At 39.9% G+C, this 19,472-nt stretch overlaps 1 protein-coding gene across 1 annotated transcript; it reads left to right on the forward strand.

Annotated features, from left to right (window-relative positions):
• The first annotated feature begins 1,122 nt into the window (after positions 1–1,122).
• On the forward strand, positions 1,123–13,953 carry LOC132839519 (sialoadhesin-like). Its single transcript, XM_060860541.1, has 11 exons — positions 1,123–1,161; positions 1,455–1,570; positions 6,521–6,599; positions 6,829–7,170; positions 7,659–7,910; positions 8,848–8,959; positions 9,201–9,337; positions 9,463–9,550; positions 9,635–9,677; positions 13,310–13,396; positions 13,577–13,953. The coding sequence occupies exons 3-11, from the start codon at positions 6,590–6,592 to the stop codon at positions 13,670–13,672; spliced, it is 1,167 nt and encodes a 388-aa protein (XP_060716524.1). The 5' UTR covers positions 1,123–1,161; positions 1,455–1,570; positions 6,521–6,589; the 3' UTR covers positions 13,673–13,953.
• The last annotated feature ends 5,519 nt before the right edge of the window (positions 13,954–19,472 follow it).

A 19,472-nucleotide genomic window follows, 5' to 3' on the forward strand; every position in this document is an offset into this window, starting at 1 on the left:
CAAATAAAATCTCCTTCAAATAACCAAATGTAATTAAAATGCAAAGATTATAACAAACCAAGAAACACTCTCCAAGTCTAAGCTTGCGTTTGTTCTTTGATGCACCCACTATTAGCCATTACTGAGTATAACACACTAAGCTTGCCACTAGGTGAATGCACACTAATAACTGGATCAAAAAACCTTTTCATACCATTTATTAGTATGAATCTTTAACACCATTATGCCTCTGTCAGCATCCTGTCAGGCTTCTTAGAATCTTTATGTTTCTGTCAAGTCTCTTTAGGATATTTGCCGCTGCTGACTGTGTGTCTTTATGCTGCTGACTGTGTGTTTTTATGCTGCTGACTGTGTGTTTTTAAGCTGTGGTTATGAAACGTTATGATTTCAGATCAAGCTTTCAATGTTACTCTCAATCTTGACATTTAAACATGCTACTGAACATTATATCATTTCATGAGCATACAAAAGTTTACATGAGTTCATATAAAAGGTAAAGGAAACGTATCGTTCTATAAAATGGAAAAGAAAACTTTTAACAATTCTATAATCTTCTTTCAGCAAGATAAGTCTTTATCCAACTGTTTAGGTACAGTGTCTGTTCCTCCGGTTGTTGAACCAGTTTCCTAATGGATCTCTTCTTCACAGTTTAATCAGATACATTCAATTTCTTTATTTCATTCAACAGTTTCCCCATTTCCTCTAGTTTATTACTAGCTTCCTTCTTCCTTGCTTTGTCTTTGATGTCTTTTATTTCGATTTTCTCTTTTTGCTGCATTCATTTCACTTTGTTTCTTTATTGAATTGGATGAGGTTGTCACTTAAGGATAACCAGATGCAGGTGGTATGGTAGTTACTTCACTCCTACAATTTCTATCAACACAGTTAATGTTAAGGAGCACAGGAAAATATAATAATAATAATAATAATAATAATAATAATAATAATAATAATAATAATAATAATAATAAGAGTGTGTTTTAGCTCTTGTTTTACAGTTAAACAGTTTGACACATTGTCCTACTGGGTGTTGATGAAGCAGAGAGTTCATGTGTTCACACATATGGACTGAGGTGTTAAGACGAATCACAATACAAAAACATCACAAAGATGCATGACTTGAACCAGCTAGCATGATTACACACAGGATGTGCTGGGCATGTTAGTGTCACAAGCTAAGCGCTTTCATTTCTTGGTTTTTAAATAAAAGCAGCTTTTTAATAGACGTGCTCTGAATGTAACTGATAATGTAAACCCACAGTTGTAGCATAAAGAAGAAGGAAATGGTGACAAATCTGTTACAAAGAGCACTTTATAGTATAGGATATCATTCAGTCATGAAGCTGAATATTTATATTAATAAAATATTTAATAATATTTTCAGCATGTTTTTTATTATATATTATTTGAACAGATGAACAAATGTTTTCTCTCATATTTTCTTCATTTTTTAGGAAGTGACTTCAGCAGAAAGAGAAGGAAGACAACAGCAACACTTGTTAATCGCACACACTCCTCTTCACACTTTATTTTCTGCTCAGTTGTCAGACACAAGAGTCTAAAAGTCACGGTAAGAAACAAACTTCATATTTTTAATGCCTATTTTCTCTCATTAATCTAATATCTACATTTCCTGAACATTGACAGGCTCGCTGTTCAAAATATTTAAATTCACAAATCATTTCTTTATGTTCAGCAGCTTCTATTTATCGCATATGAGCTCGAATATCAATATTGTGATCAGTTATTTCTGATATATACACACTCTTTAACTCACACTTTTCTTTCTATTTTGCTGTTGAACATGAGGGTCATATAGGCACTGTGGAGGCAGAACATACAGTACAAAGACTTTTATTATGACACATATCATGTAACACAAAAATGTTTTTAGGTATCATGAGATTATATTGAGATATTTTGGTTGTGTGACATTTTTCTTTGCCAAATTCAACCAAACGGCGTAAATGTTGAAAACTAAACCAAGGGAAGAGTAAATGAAATTCTCTCATATAAATTATGTGATGAATAATGAATAAAACTGAAATGCAACATTTTTTTCCATTACATGACATTTGAATGTGTCCCAGTAGTCAATTCTATGTAATTGTAGTAGTTTAAGTGCACAGTAGACTGTAAGAGGATGAATTGTGATGCATATTAATATTGTATTGTATTGTATTGTATATTTACATAACATCATGCACTAGTTATAATGCTAATGAAGAGCAGGACGAAATAAAGAAGCTGCAGGATACATAAAGAAATTGTCATTGATCACAGAGCAGTATGTAATGGACGTTGATAAATCACACACATTCTAAGCTGCTCTGCTTCAGCACAACCACATTCATTTCCACATCACCATCTATGGTCAACAACTTTCCATCAAGAGCACAGTCGTCTGCTGAAGTCTACTTATAATCAGTTTACTGTCATTACACTTTCCTACCACTAGGGGTTTCAGCTCAGGAGTAGTTCTAAATATACAAACACGCTCATGCACAGGAATAAGTCACTTTAAGTCCATAGAAACACATGTAAACTTTAAAGCGAGGGTATTTTGATCTGGCTTTGTGATTAACTTCAAGTCAAGTCAAGAAGCTTTTATTGTAATTTCAACCATATATAGCTGTTGCGGTACATAGCGAAATGAGACAAAGTTTCTCCAGGATTTTGGTGCTACATAAAACAAAGACAGGGCTAAGGACTTGTAAGTTAGTCCTAGCCACATATAGTACAACTGTGCAACTTAGTGCAAACAGTGCAGGACAAGACAAACAAGACAGACAAGACAATGCAGGACAAAAGACAGTGCAGGACAAAGACAAAAGGTTACAAGACAATACTAAAAGTACAAAAAATACAATACACAAGGGACAATAAACAGTAAACAGAAGCAGCGCTGACCGACCAGTGTAAATACTGTGTGTGAATACTGAATGTTCAAACAATATTTTGTGCAGTAACATCAGAATAAACAGTTTTTTAGCAGCAGGTCCTTGAGATAATATATAGAATTTTGCAAAAACAGTAAATGACTGAAATATTGTATAGTATGTGCAAAATGGAGGCACGGTGGCTTAGTAGTTAGCACGTTCGCCTCACACCTACAGGGTCGGGGTTCGATTCCCGCCTCCACCTTGTGTGTGTGGAGTGTGTGTGCCTCAGGGTACTCCGGGTACTCCGGTTTCCTCCCCCGGTCCAAAGACATGCATGGTAGGTTGATTGGCATCTCTGTCCCTAGTGCGTGAAAATTGTCCCTAGTGCGTGATTGCGTGAGTGAATGAGTGTGTGTGTGCCCTGTGATGGGTTGGCACTCCGTCCAGGGTGTATCCTGCCTTGATGCCCGATGACGCCTGAGATAGGCACAGGCTCCCCGTGACCCGAGGTAGTTCGGATAAGCGGTAGAAAATGAATGAATGAATGAATGAATGAATGTGCAAAATGGCTGAAATGTTGGACAGTTTGTGCAAAAGAGCAAGAAAGTGTGCAAAGCAACATGTTAACAGTTTGATGTGTCAGTGTGTGTGTTTTGTGTAGGTCTGTGCAGTCACAGATGATGCGTGTGTATGTTGTGCTCAGTACAGTTCAGTTCAGTTATTGAGAAGTCTGATGGCTTGTGGGAAGAAACTGTTACACAGTCTGGTCGTGAGGGCCCAAATGCTTCGGTACCTTTTTACAGACGGCAGGAGGGTGAAGAATGTGTGAGGGGTGTGTGGGGTCATCCACAATGCTGTTGGCTTTGCGGATGCAGCGTGTTGGGTAAGTGTCCATGATAGAGGGAAGAGGGACCCCAATGATCTTCTCCGCTGTCCTCACTATCCGCTGCATGTTCTTGCGATCCGAGATGGTACAGTTCCCAAACCAGACAGTGATGCAGCTACTCAGGATGCTCTCAATGGTCCCTCTGTAAAACATGGTCAGGATGGGGGGAGGGAGATGTGCCTTTCTCAGCCTTCGTAGGAAGTAGAGACGCTGCTGGGCTTTCTTGGTGATGGAGCTGGTGTTGAGTGACCAAGTGAGGTTCTCCACTAGATGAAGTCCACAACCATCTTTTTAGTTTTATCCACATTCAGAGAAAGGTTGTTGGCTCTACACCAGGCAGTTAGCTGTTGCACCTCCTCCCTGTATGCTGACTCGTCGTTCTTGTTGATGAGACCCACCACAGTCGTGTCATCGGCGAACTTGATGATATGGTTCGATCTGTGCATTGCAGCACAGTCGTAAGTCAGCATGGTGAACAGCAGTGGACTGAGCACACAGCCCTAAGGGGCTCCAGGGTTCAGTGTGGTGGTGCTGGAGATGCTGTTCCCGATCTGGACTGACTGAAGTCTCCCAGTCAGGAAGACCAGGATCCAGTTGCAGAGGGAGGTGTTTAGTCCCAGCAGGCTCAGCTTCCCAATCAGGTGCTTCCCAATCAGGTGATGATTGTGTTGAATGCTGAACTAAAGTCTATGAACAGCATTCGTACATAAGTGTCTTTATTGTCCAGGTGGGTGAGGGCTAAATGGAGATCTGTGGCAATGGCATCGTCTGTGAAGCGGTTTGGACGATACGCGAACTGTAGGGGGTCCAGTGAGGGCGGTAACTGGGTCTTGATGTGCCTCATGACGAGCTTCTCAAAGCACTTCATGACTATGGGTGTGAGTGCAATGGGACGATAGTCATTGAGGCAGGACACTGTAGACTTCTTTGGGACAGGAACAATGGTGGTAGTTTTGAGGCACATAGGAACAACAACGCTGCTCAGGGAAATGTTGAAGATGTCAGTAAAGACATCCGCTAGCTGTTCTGCACATTCCCTGAGTACCCTGCCAGGAATGTTGTCTGGTCCAGCAGCCTTCCGTGGGTTCTTCTCACTTCGGCCGTGGATAGACAGAGTACCTGATCGTTGGGGGGAGGGATGGTCTTCTTTGACGCTACGTTGTTCTGCACCTCAAACCGAGAGTAGAATTTGTTCAGCGCATCTGGGAGGGAGGCGTCACTATCTCAAGCAGGTGAAGCTGTCTTGTAGTTCGTGAAAGCCTGTATGCCCTGCCACATGCGCCATGTGTCTCTGCTGTCTTGGAAGTGGCTGTGGATTGTTTGGGCGTGTGCGCGCTTTGCCCCTTTGATGGCTCGGGACAGTTTGGCCCTTGCTGTTCTTAGGGCCGCCCTGTCCCCTTTTCTGAAGGCTAGGTCTCTAATCCTCAGCAGCGCATGCATGTTAGCAGTCATCCACGGCTTCTGGTTGGAGCGTGTCGTGATGGTTTTGGAGATGGTCACGTCATCAATGCACTTCCCAATGCAACTGGTCACTGTTGATGTGTACTCCTCCAAGTTGACGGGTCGCTGTTGGTTGCAGCCTCCCTGAAGATGCTCCAGTCAGTGCACTCTGAGTAGCTGAGGTGGGGCCGGGGCTCTGCACGGTACGCGCCGGGAATGTTTGTGTAAACAAGGTCCAGCGTTTTTTCACCTCTAGTAGCAAAGTCCACATGTTGATGGAATTAAGGGAACACTGACTTAAGATTTGCATGATTGAAATCTCCGGCGATGATAAACAGTCCGTCGGGGTGAACATTCTGTAGGTCGCTAATAGCTCCGTATAGCTCACTTAGCGCCTCTTTAGCATTAGCGCTAGGAGGAATGTAAACTCCGACAATGTAAACAGTAGTAAATTCCTGTGGTAAATAAAATGGCCTGCATCTAACAGTAACAAACTCCACTGACGATGAGCAGTAAGTAGAAACAAGCACAGAGTTCTTGCACCAATCCGTGTTGATATAAACACACACACCACCACCGCGAGTCTTACTGCACAGATTTCTGTCGGCTCTAAATGAAGTTAGCCCGTCCAGCTGAATGGCGGCGTCGTTTTTAGCCTAACACGGACACCCGCCCGCTTACTGCGCTTCCGGAAGCCGAGGTCACGAAGCCTATCCAGTACATCATCGTGCAGGTCCGTTGTTGCAAGATTTCTGTACTTCATTAGTTCCTGGTGGTTGTATACATGAACACCGCTGTCTATGGTGTCCATGTACAAGCAGTAGTTGGGCTAAAAATTGCAAATAAAACCTTAAAAAACGTAAATACACCATATTGAATCCGGAGTGGCCGCTGCGTGTTACTGCCGCACTGCCATCTTGGAATACTTTAATTTAATGTCTTGTGTTTAACTTTAGATGTGTTTAGAAAATCTCTCCTTCAAATATCAGATTCTGCTAAATCTATTAATCTGTAATTAGTGCATGACAATTAAACACATTTGAATCATTCATTAGTTGCTCTGAACAGAGCTGGTATCAGTGAATTCATGCACAGATTTTAATTTGTAGCTTGTGAATGTTCATGTACAGTGATTTATTAATATTTCTGTAAATGTCTAAAGAGTCTCCTATTATTGGTAGAATATAGTATGATTATTATGTAAGAAATGACAGACAGTGTGTGTGGTGTAAACTGGTGTAAGTGATGGAGTAGTGTGATGAAGCAAACTTACTGGCTCCACCTTACTGAAGTTGATTATTTTATATTTTAGTTTGTATATAGAATCTTTATAGAAGAATGATGTCCCTTAAACCATCTTCTCTGTCTGATCTTTGTCCTCATGATCACAGGTGAGTCTTACCTTTATATTATCACGGTCACACACACTGGAGACAGTACAGGCTGATTTAATCATCAAATCTGTGCTTGTTCTTAAGGTCAATTTAAGAATCATGAGTAAAATACAAAAAAAAATATATGCCTGCTGTTTTATTTCTCTGTGAATAAAGGATCAACTGAGTGTTTGATGGGGTTCAGGATAATAATCTCTAATCACCTCTTTTATGTATCATGTTTCAGCTCTTGGGAATAAATGGAGTGTGAAATACAGCCAACTTAGTCTCTGTGCTTTAAAAGGATCTACAGTGATTATGAACGTCACTTACACACACCCACCAGGTCTTACAGTGACAAAGAGGTTTTGGGTAATAAACCCAATTAAGGGTAAAGAGTGGACTGATCTGTATAATGAACCACGTTACTCAGGAAGAGTGATGTATTTAACAGATGTACAGAATCACTTCCCCCTCAGACTGAGTGATGTGAAGAAAACAGATGAACAGATGTACTACTTCATAATCAGAACAAATGAAGGGAAAGAAAGATACCTGTGTAAACCTGGAGTTACAGTCAGTGTTACAGGTAAAGAAAAGCATCTTTTTTATATAATTACAACACAATTTAGTTGTGAGCACGTTTGCCTCACACCTCCAGGGTTGGGGGTTCGATTCCCGCCTCCGCTTTGTGTTTGTGGAGTTTGCATGTTCTCCTCATGCCTCGGGGGTTTTCTTCGGGTACTCCGGTTTCCTCCCCCGGTCCAAATACATGCATGGTAGGTTGATTGGCATCTCTGGAAAATTGTCTGTAGTGTGTGATTGCGTGAGTGAATGAGTGTGTGTGTGTGCTCTGCGATGGGTTGGCACTCCGTCCAGGGTGTATCCTGCCTTGATGCCCAATGACGTTTTTCTGTCAAAGTACAAAGTGTTTTGTCTGATTGATCTGATCATTAAGGGGCTGGTAAATAGTGACTAGACTCCAGATAGAAAACCACTTTGAGAGCAGAGTTTTAGAAGTAGACGCTCTACTGGCTTCAGGACGGCTTTCATGATTTAACGTTTCTCTTGTTTAAGATCTTGATCTTCAGATCGCTCCTGCAGAAGTGACAGAAGGACAATCAGTCGTTCTGACCTGTAAAACCACCTGCAATCTGACTGATCCAACATTCATCTGGTACAAAAACAGCAGAAATTTAATCACAAATACAAAGAAGAACAATGAAGTCCATCTGCAGTCGGTCAGCAGTGAGGATGCAGGCAGTTATAGCTGTGCTGTAAGAGGATATGAACATCTCCACTCTCCTGATCAAACTCTCAGAGTTAGATGTGAGCTTTATTTACCTTCTTATATATACTTTTTTAACCTGATAGTTAATAAAGGAAAACACAATAAAGTACTGATGTAAGTAAAGAAAACACATAATGACATTGACTATGACATACATAGCTTGAAGCCTGAGATCAGATGACAGTCCCATAGATTTGATCTAAAACGTTATCAGAATGTTTTATAAAAAACTTGTAGAGTCCATGCCAACCCGAGTGCAAACTGTCATTAAAGCAAAAGGGGAAGATCCAAATCCTCTTATATTTAAATAAATATTTAAAATTCTATTTTATTTTATTTTTTATTATTTATTTTATTTTATTTTTTATTCTATTTTTATATTAATACTTACAATAAAAATGTTGTATTATTGTTGTATTAACTAAATTTATTAATTAATTCTGGAAGCAATTTCATATTTGTGTTGATTAGTGAAATAGAGTAATAATTAGAGCAAATAGTTTATTTGTTTTTTGGTTTATGAAAGTGAATTCATGTGTGGTGGTAAATTCACCGGTTATTTCTTTATTTCTTCTGCAATTCTAATGAACTGTTGTCCTAAAATACTTATAGAATTGAGCAGGAACTCAACCTGCCCCTGGTGATTTGTTATAGTGGTGTTGGAGTTAATAATATTATTATTGATGTGTGATTTGCATCTTGAAGGAGTTTTAATTTTAGTTCTAAGAATTTAAGAAAAGTAAATAAAAACTCTGTCGAATCCCATTCTGACACCAAAGGAAAGAAATACAGCCAATTACACAAAGGTGTCCCTGATTTATCGCAATAAAAAGATTCAAATAAAATATAGAACCAAATGTGATAATAAAAAGGGGCAAAAAAATAGTTATAAACTGCATTCAGTTATTGATGAAAGACAGAAAAAAAGCATTAATTATGACCATGAACTGCTTCACTCTGGTCATGGAACTCTAGATCGTCCAAAGAATGTCTCAGTGTCCATCAGTCCCTCTGGTGAGATAGTGGAGGGCAGTTCAGTGACTCTGACCTGTAGCAGTGATGCTAACCCACCTGTACAGAGCTACACCTGGTTTAAGGGGAAGACATCAGTAGGAAATGAAAAGACCTACAACATCTCCAAGATCAGCTCTGAGGACAGTGGAGAGTACAAGTCCAAGAGCAGTAATAAAGTTGGACATCAGGACTCCAACAGTGTGACTCTGAATGTTCTGTGTAAGTTAAATCTGAAGATTTTCTCAATTAGAGATAAAACTTTTACAGATTTACTTTAACGTGTTATCATCCTGTTCATTTTAGATCCTCTACACCTGGTTTAAGGTGAATGAATCATCACCTGTAGGATCTGGACAGAGTTACAGAGCTGTACCGAGTGGACAGTATTACTGTGAGGCTCAGAATAAACACGGCTCTGAGAGATCAGCTGCAGTGTCTGTCACTATTAATGGTGAGGGTGATGATTTATCATTGCTGTGTGATCACTGCTCTGTTCTACATAATGCACTGTGGGTGAGATTTTGAATAAATCTGTGTTTGTGTGTGTTTGTGTGTGTGTCTGTGTGTTTGTACCAGCAGGTACTGTGATTGTGATTGTGTATGTGTCTGTTGGACTTGGACTTTTTGGGCTTGCAGCTTTCCTCTCTGCACTTTTCTGGCTGAGGTGAGAATATTTGTGCTGATAAATTTATCACTAATGACTCTGAAGATGCTGATGGTGGGTAAATATTTGTCTTTGTGTAAGCAGAAGCAAGAGACAGAAGAAGAAGGTAGATAAAGGTGACAATCAGGTAAGTTATTATAGAAATGTCCATCAGGTGGCTGCTTTGTTCATAATAACATTTTACACCAACAAAAATGCAGCTCTGTGCATTAAGGCTCTTGGTGGTGGTTTGTGTGTTTACATAAACACAGAATGGTGCAAGAACTCTGTGCTTGTTTCTAGTTACTGTTCATTGTTAATAGAGTTTGTGACTGTTAGATGCAGGTTATTTTATTTACTACGGGATTTCACCACGGTTTTCATTGTCGTGTAAATTCCCCACAGCGCTAATGCTAAATAGGCTCTATGTGAACTCTATGGTGCTATTAGCGATCTGCAGAATGTTCAGCCCAATGGACTGTTTATCATTGCCGGAGATTTCAATCATGCAAATCTCAAGTTTCCGTAAATTCCATCAGTATGTGGACTTTGCAAAGACACACTGGATCTTGTTTACACAACATTCTGGGCGCGTATCGTGTGGAAGCCCGCCCCACCTCGGCTATTCAGACCACATCTCTGTTATGCTAATTTCAGCATACAGACCACTCGTCAGATCCTTTAAACCGGTTCTGAAGCAGGTTAAACCTGGCCAGCAGGAGCCACCTCTGCTCTTCAAGACTGCTTTGAGTGCACTGACTGGAACATCTTCAGGGAGGCTGCAACCTACGGCGACTCCATCAACTTGGAGGAGTACACGTCAGCAGTGACCAGTTACATCAGTGACCGTCTCAAAGACCATAACTACAAGCTCCAACCAGAAGTTGTGGATGACTGCTAAAGTGCGTGCACTGCACGTCTAGAGACCTAGCCTTCAGAGCATGGGACAGGGCAGCCCTAAGAACTGCAAGGGCCAAACCCAGCAAAAGCCCAGACAATCCACAGCCACTTCTAGGACAGCGGAGACACCTGCCGCATGTGGCAGGTCATACAGTCAATCATGAATTACCTGCCTGTGATAGTGATGCCTGGCTCCCAAATGCACTGAATGACTTCTATGCTCAGTTTGAGGTGCAGAACAACAAAGTGGCAAGGAAGACTATCCCTCCCCCTAACGCTCAGGTACTCTGTCTATCCACGGTCGGTGTAAGGAGAACTCTATGCAGAGTTAACCCACTGAGATCTTCACTGACATCTTCAACATTTCCCTGAACAGCGCTGTTGTGCCTATGTGCCTCATGACAACCAACTTCGTCCCTCAGAGACCTTAGTCAGATCGGGAACAGCATCTCCAGCACCACCACACTGAGCACTGGAGCCCCTCAGTGCAGCATGCTCAGCACACTACTCTTCACCTTGCTGACTCACGACTGTGTAGCAACGCACTGATCGAAAAATATCATCAAGTTTGCAGATGACATGATCGTGGTGGGTCTCATCAGCAAGAACAATGAGTCAGCATACAGAGAGGAGGTGCAACAGCTAACTGTCTGGTATAGAGCCAACAACCGGTCTCTGTATGTTGAAAAAATAATGAGATGGTTGTTGATTTCAAAAGAGCACAGAGTGACCACTCTCCAGTGAACATTGACAAATCACCTGCAGAGATCATCAAGAGTAGCAAATTTATTGGTGTTCATCTAGCAGAGAACTTCACCTGGTGATTCAACTCCAGCTCCATCACCAAGAAAGCCCAACAGCATCTCTACTTCCTATGAAGGCAACATTTTACAGAGGGACTGCTGCAATGACCTACAACAAATACGCACTCTTCCAATATACATCCATGTCTACAACACCACCATATCAATGTTTACATGCTGTTTTGCACACTGTTTTGCTCTTTGCACATGCTGTCTCACATTTCAGTCGATTGCTGTTTTGCATGACACATTACAATAACCCATGTAACTGCTGATATAATAGTGTGTTCATTACAGTATTTCTGCACATGGAATATTGATTAAACATACAGTATTCACACTGATGGCTGGGACTACTCACTAAGCCCTTAGCTCTGTCTTTGTTTCATGTAGCAACATGGTCCTGGAGAAACGTTGTCTCATTTCACTGTGTACTGCAAGTTATATTCAATTCAATTCAATTCAAGTTTATTTGTATAGCGCTTTTTTACAATTGACATTGTCTCAAAGCAGCTTAGTTAGCAAAAGGTTAGTATAAAGAATAATATAAAGATTAATAGAATGCAAAATTCAAGATTAATATTAGATAGATTTAGTTCATAATGTGTATCAGGTAACATGGAGGGGAGTGATATCTGCTCCACGCAGACTCTCCACTGGTGTCCCACAGGGCTCAGTACTTGGTCCTCTTCTTTTCTCCCTCTATACTCGCTCTCTTGGTGAAGTTATTTCCTCACATGGGTTCTCTTACAACTGCTATGCTGATGATACACAACTTATCTTCTCTTTCCCACCTTCAGATACCACAGCTTCTGACCGGATCTCAGCATGTCTGGAAGAAATATCATCATGGATGACTGCTCATCAGTTAAAGCTCAATCCTAGCAAAACTGAACTGCTGTTCATCCCAGGTGATTCATCCCCAGGTCATGATCTTGCTATATCCTTGCACACGATCTGATCGCCCCTTCAGCCACAGCTCACAACCTTGGGGTAACCATGGACAATCAAATGTCCTTTTCCTCTCATGTTGCTAATGTGACTCGCTCATGTCGGTTTCTTCTCTACAACATTAGAAGGATTCGGCCATTTCTGTCCACACAGGCTGCTCAGGTACTTGTTCAGTCTCTTGTCATTTCTAGACTGGATTACTACAATGCACTGCTGGCAGGTCTACATATGAACGCAATCCGTCCTCTGCAAATGATCCAAAATGCAGCTGCCCGGCTTGTTTTCAACCTGCCAAAGTTCTCCATACCACCCCGCTGCTGCGATCCCTCCACTGGCTTCTGGTAGCTGCACACATCAGATTCAAAACACTGATGCTGGCCTACAAAGCCAAAAATGGACCAGCTCCCTCTTACCTCAAAGCCCTCATCACTCCTCGCACTGCACCCCACACCCTCCGATCTACCAGCACTGCTCGACTGGTTCCACCATCTCTCAGGGTAAGAGGCAAGTATACTACAAGACTCTTCTCTGTACTGGCACCAAGGTGGTGGAATGAACTTCCCCTAGAGGTCCGGACAGCTGAGTCACTGGCTATTTTCAAGCGGCGGTTGAAGACTTACTTATTCAGGAAACATTCAGGAATTATTCAGGAATCTTTTGCATTTAAAAAAAAAAAACACCTTTGACACTTTTTCATTGTAACTTTGAACAAATGTTTTAAACTCATGGTATCTTAAGTATGTAACTTAGTGAGCCAGCATTAATGTATTCAGTGTTAGAGATTTAAGCACTTATGTATGTCGCTCTGGATAAGGGCGTCTGCCAAATGCTGTAAATGTAATGTAAATGTGTATGTATTTATGTAAGTCTGAGGTGACTCAGGTGACTGTGGGGAGAAAAAACTCCCTTAGATGGTAAAGGAAGAAACCTTGAGAGAACCACCACATATGGGTGACACTGGAGGGTGTGATTATAAATATACAGTCTAACAAATAATACAAGGTTATATATGGTTTAAATGACAATAAAAGCCTTTTGACTTGGCTTGAATTGTCTAATAACAGTGGTGACTTACTGTAAATCTTCTGCAGAACCTAATCATGTTCTCCACTCCTCCTCTCTGCAGAACACTGGGCCGAGTGCTAAAGATGACACGTATGCAGCTCTAGACTCCACAAGCCAGGCAGTTGATGATGTGTATCACACACTTGCAGTAAGTGTTTACTCAAAAAGACAGTTATTTTTAATATCTTTGATGATGATGGTCTAAATGAAAAATATTTCATTGTTGTAAGTCTGTCACATTAAATGCAACTTTTTACAATGTGAGCTTTGTACAATGTTTTAGATATTTATAGATACAACAAGGTGTGACCTCTTTGGTTTTTCACAGATTTTTCATCCCAGTCCTCCTGCTGACTTGCCCACATCCTCTGACTATGAGAATATTGCAGTGAGCATTTTGATCCCAAAACCACCACTAGATTAAATACTAATTTAATAATAAATGTTTTATATGAAAATGTGCTACAATACAATGAGGCTGACTCTGTGTGAATCCTGAGACATCTAGAGATCTACCAGCTCCAGTTAGACTTTTACATCAATACAACATTTGCTTGCCTGTAGATTTATAATCACACCCCCAGTGTCACCCAGATGAGGATGAGGTTCCCCTTTGAGTCTGGTTCCTCTCAAGGTTTCTTCATTTACCATCTAAGGGAGTTTTTCCTCCCCACAGTCACCTGAGTCACCTCAGACTTGCTCATTGGGGATAAATACAAAAACATTTAAATACATCTAATATTAATCTTGAGATTTTGTATTCTATTAATATTTATATTATTATTTATATTAACTTTTTGTTCTGTGTTTATGTTCTGTAAAGCTGCTTTGAGACAATGTCAGTTGTAATGAGTGCTATACAAATAAACTTGAATTGAAATGAAAAAAATACACAGCTGTAACTCCAACAGTACTTTTCATTCATTCATTCATTTTCTACCGCTTATTCAAACTACCTATGTCTTTGGACCGGGGGAGGAAACCAGAGTACCTGGAGGAAACCCCCGAGGCACGGGGAGAACATGCAAACTCCACACACACAAGGCGGAGGCAGGAATCGACCCCCAACCCTGGAGGTGTGAGGCGAACGTGCTAACCACTAAGGCACCGTGCCCCCCAACAGTACCTTAATATTAATAAATTAATGATCTCCTTAGCCAATAAATCATGTGACGAAGCACAGCGTGACAAGGAAGACCATATAAGGGCATGTACATCGCATGACTCCAGCTTCTTTGTCTTTAGGAAGCGCTCTGTGTCTATTGGTGTCAGTTGTCTCTTGACTTGTCTGAGACAAGTACAAAACAAGATATATAAAGAATAGGGTCTTCTCTTCTTTATCATGGCATGTACTCACCTCTCTAGAGAGCCGATTATGTCCTCTGTGCCACAAAGCAGACGGACCATGCCATCGGCCATTCCATGGCTGCATTGCTTGCCACAGAGAAGAAAAGGACGTATTTTTTTTTTTTTTAACAGCCCTGATTTTCCTAAGGGCCTGATCGTTCCTTGCTGCAGTGAGGGGCTTGGATTATCACGGGCTAGCATTGCAAAATTCCCAGTGTAAATTCTGAGCCTGCCGTCCAGCACCAGCGGTCAGCTCCACCAGGTGGAGAAAGGAACTCTACGCCTGTGGTGTAGGGTTTTTAGGGATGTGCCTTTAGGGCCATCAGTTAGTCAGTGTTGTTTTCCGATAATTGATACAGAAACAGTCAGTGGTCAAGGTGAAGAACTTTTATTAACAGAACTCATGTCCGACATAAGACGCATCACATACGAACATGGCTCACATGTGTTCTTGCTACCTACACCCCCAGGGGGTGGGAAGACATTCTTAAAGAGCCCAACACATGTTTAAAGTTCAGCACATTAGAACATACAAATCACATTGTATTTCTGAACAGATCATTTATCACAATGATATACATTCAGCTAAGTTTATTGATCATGAATATATAATGTATCGTGTGCTGATGGTGTGAGTTGCCATGCTGGCCATGTTGGTCTGAAGTCATATGATAAACTCTGGGATGAAGAGACCCTCCTGACTCTCTGAGTAGGAATTCTGAGTTGAGGTGCCAGTTTTCTTTGTTTTTCCTCTGAGTTCTGAGCTTTAGTCAAACACAGCATGACGTCCTGATTGGCACACAGTGATCCTGGAATAGACTCCTGACTCACTGTGACTCTGACCAGGATGAAGCACATGTATATATCACAGTACAGCTACTTTAACCAGCCAAAAGCTACTGAAATACATTGTTTTATTTTGTCTCACTGCAAATTAACATATAAAACATATGATGTCACTTTGGATGTCAGTATTTAAATATATTTACTCTGTGTGTGAATTCTGTAACCACATGACTGTTATTATGAATAAAGGACAAACCTCTGCTGCAACATCACAGTATTGAAACTTGATTATTCACACTTTCATACACTCATAGTTTTTCTCACACAAATAAGAGGCAGTAAGTAATCCATACATACAATTAACATACAGTAGGCTTGATTAGTTTTATTTCATATTTAAAGTATGGTTTACATTAACATGGGGAAAACATATTTAAAAATAATGTACGTCAGCACTCGGATAAGCGGTAGAAAATGAGTGAGAGAGAGAGAGAGAGAGTGAGTACTTCAGCACTGAACATTTCTGTTCCAGTTAATGTTAAGGAGCACAGGAAAACATATTATATTATCCATATTATAATAAGAATGTGTTTTAGCTCTTGTTTTACAGTTAAACAGTTTGACACATTGTCCTACTGGGTGTTGATGAAGCAGAGAGTTCATGTGTTCACACATATGGACTGAGGTGTTAAGACGACTCTGTACAAAGTGCATGAACTGCGTTTAATCTCATGCTAACACACTGTGCTCTCTTTAATAACATGAGAATTGTTCTAGTTTTTATAGGATTTTAGAGAACCATTGTGTTGTGATCCATTTTTTTCAGCAGCAATTCAGCTGTGGTATTAAATACACAAGTACACAATACAAAAACATCACCAGTTAATGAAGTAAATGTCAGCAAAGATGCATGACTTGAACCAGCTAGCATGATTACACACAGGATGTGCTGAGAATGTTAGCGTCACCTGCTAAGCTATTTCCTTTCTCGGTTTTTAAATAAAAGCAGCATTTTAATAGACGTGCTCTGAATGTAACTGACAATGTAAATCCACAGCAACACTCCTCTTCACATTTTATTTTCTGCTCATTTGTCAGACAAAAGAGTCTAAAAGTCACGGTAAGAAACAAACTTCATATTTTTAATGGCTATTTTCTCTCATTAATCTAATATCTACATTTCCTGAACATTGAGAGGTTCGCTGTTCAAAATATTTGAATTCATGTCTCATTTCTTTATGTTCAGCAACTTTTAATTATCACATATGAGCTCGAATATCAATATTGTGATCAGTTATTTCTGATGTATTGTGGTGCTGGTGGTAAAAATGCAGCTTGTTTAAGTGACTAATTCAGTTATTAAAGCAAAGAAAATTGTGTTTATGCAGATCATCATCAGACAGACATCTTAAGCACACACTCTTTAACTCACTTTTCTTTCTTTGCTATTTGGCTGTTGAACACGAGGGTCATGTAGGCACTGTGGAGGCAGAACATACAGTACAAAGACTTTTATTATGACACATATCATGTAACACAAAAATGTTTTTAGGTATCATGAGATAATATTGAGATATTTTGGTTTTGTGGCGTAAATGTTGAAAACTAAACCAAGGGAAGTGTAAATGAAATTCTCTCGTATAAATTATGCGATGAATAATGAATGAAGTAAAACTGAAATGCAACAATGAGTTTTCGATTAGATGACATTTGAATGTGTCCCAGTTCTTGCGTAATTTTTTCCTGCACAATCAATACTATCACAATCACTGCTGTTTGTCCAACTACTCCATGATCTTATATTTACATAACTTCCTACACTAGTTATAATGCTAATGAAGAGCAGGATGAAAGAAGCCGCAGGATACAAATAGAAACTGTCATTGGTCACACAGCAGTATGTACAGTAATGGACGTTGATAAATCACACACATTCTAAGCTGCTCTGCTTCAGCACAACCACATTCATTTCCACATCACCATCTTGGTTGCTGGTGTGCTGGCCGACCAGCCTAGGATGCTGGTGTGCTGGACGACCAGCCTGGGATGCTGGTGTGCTGGCCGAACAGCCTGGGATGCTGGTGTGCTGGTAAACATATGTTGTCTATGATGCTAGTATAATCCCAACAAGAGCACAACAAAACCACAACAAAACCCATTTGTTACACATCACATTTCTTAGTGCATATTCATAGTTAAATAAAGACCAAGACAATTTTCTAGAGAATTGCAATTCACTTTTTAATAAAGAAAACATTCTGGATATTCCTATCATTTACATGGCTTTCTTTATATATCATGCTGGTTTATGCTGGATTTTTCAGCAGGGCAGTCATCTGCTGAAGTCTACTTATAATCAGTTTACTGTCATTACACTTTCCTACCACTAGGGGTTTCAGCTCAGGAGTAGTTCTAAATATACAAACATCCCAATGCACAGGAATAAATCACTTTAAGTCCACAGAAACACATGCAAACTTTAAAGTGAGGTTATTTTGAACTGCTTTCGTGTTTAACTTTATTTTAATGTATTGTGTTTAACTTTAGATGTATGTCCTTCATATGTCGGATTCTGCTAAATCTATTAATCTGTAATTAGTGCATGATAATTAAACACATTTGAATCATTCATTAGCTGCTCTGAACAGAGCTGGTATCAGTGAATTCATGCACAGATTTTCATTTGTAGCTTGTGAATGTTCCAGTACAGTGATTTATTAAAATTTCTGTAAATATCTAAAGAGTCTCCTATTATTGGTACAATATAGTATGATTATTATGTAAGAAATGACAGACAGTGTGTGTGGTGTAAACTCCTGAGTGATGGAGTAGTGTGATGAAGCAAACCTACTGTCTCCACCTTACTGAAGTTGATTATTTTATGTTTTTGTTTGTATATAGAATCTTTATAGAAGAATGATGTCCCTTAAACCATCTTCTCTGCTTTGTCTGAACTTTGTCCTCATGATCACAGGTGAGTCTTACCTTTATATTATCACGGTCACACACACTGGAGACAGTACAGACTGATTTAATCACCAAATCTGTGCTTGTTCTTAAGGTCAATTTAAGAATCATGAGTAAAATACAAAAATACAAAAATACAATCATTACAGTTTTCTTCCAGTCATGAAGAATAGTTTTTATTTGTGAGTGAACTGAGTGTTTGATGGGGTTCAGGATAATAATCTCTAATCACCTCTTTTATGTATCATGTTTCAGCTCTTGGGAATGAATGGAGTGTGAAATACAGCCAACTTAATCTCTGTGCTTTAAAAGGATCTACAGTGATTATGAATGTCACTTACACACACCCACCAGGTCTTACAGTGACAGAGAGGTTTTGGGTAATAAACCCAATTAAGGGTAAAGAGTGGACTGATCTGTATAATGAACCAGGTTACTCAGGCAGAGTTAAGTATTTAACAGATGTACAGAATCACTTCCCCCTCAGACTGAGTGATGTGAAGAAAACAGATAAACAGATGTACTGCTTTAGAATCAGAACAAATGAAGATAAAGAAAGATACCTGGGTAAACCTGGAGTTACACTCAATGTTACAGGTAAAGAAAAGCATATTTTTTATATAATTACAACACAATTTATTTGGACCCTTAAGCAGCACTTAGTCTTCTAATTTTATTTTCTACACTTATAATTTTCACTACATTAGAAAACATCTCAAACCAAACACCATCTATTTTAAAGAAAGACGCCACAAGCAAACTTTTCAACCAAAACATTATAAAATGTTTAAAAATCTACAATATAATTAGACAGAAAGTAAGTGGACACTCAGTAGTGGCTTCATTACCAATCACAGTGTAGTGTGTTTGGAGGGTTCAGGGAAAGAGGAAACTAGAGGCAGGATTGGAGATCGTTATTTAACCTTAATTTATTTTTATAATTCACTTTTCAGTCCACACATTATGTCTCTACACACACACACACACTCGCACACACACACTCGCACACACACACATACACACACACTGGCTCGCACACACACACACACACTCTTCCTCTTCCGTCCCTTCCACAGTTCACTGCAACAGGTCACAGTTATTAGCTCAAATCTCCACAGGTGTAT

This window comes from Tachysurus vachellii, chromosome 24, assembly GCF_030014155.1.
Source record: "Tachysurus vachellii isolate PV-2020 chromosome 24, HZAU_Pvac_v1, whole genome shotgun sequence".
Taxonomy (NCBI): Eukaryota; Metazoa; Chordata; class Actinopteri; order Siluriformes; family Bagridae; genus Tachysurus; species Tachysurus vachellii.

Excerpts from the sequence above, each read along its gene's own strand:
- LOC132839519 (XM_060860541.1), top strand. Across the intron at positions 9,551-9,634 it reads TCTGCACTTTTCTGGCTGAG|AAGCAAGAGACAGAAGAAGA; the intron begins GTGAGAATATTT and ends TTGTGTAAGCAG. Across the intron at positions 13,397-13,576 it reads ATGTGTATCACACACTTGCA|ATTTTTCATCCCAGTCCTCC; the intron begins GTAAGTGTTTAC and ends GGTTTTTCACAG.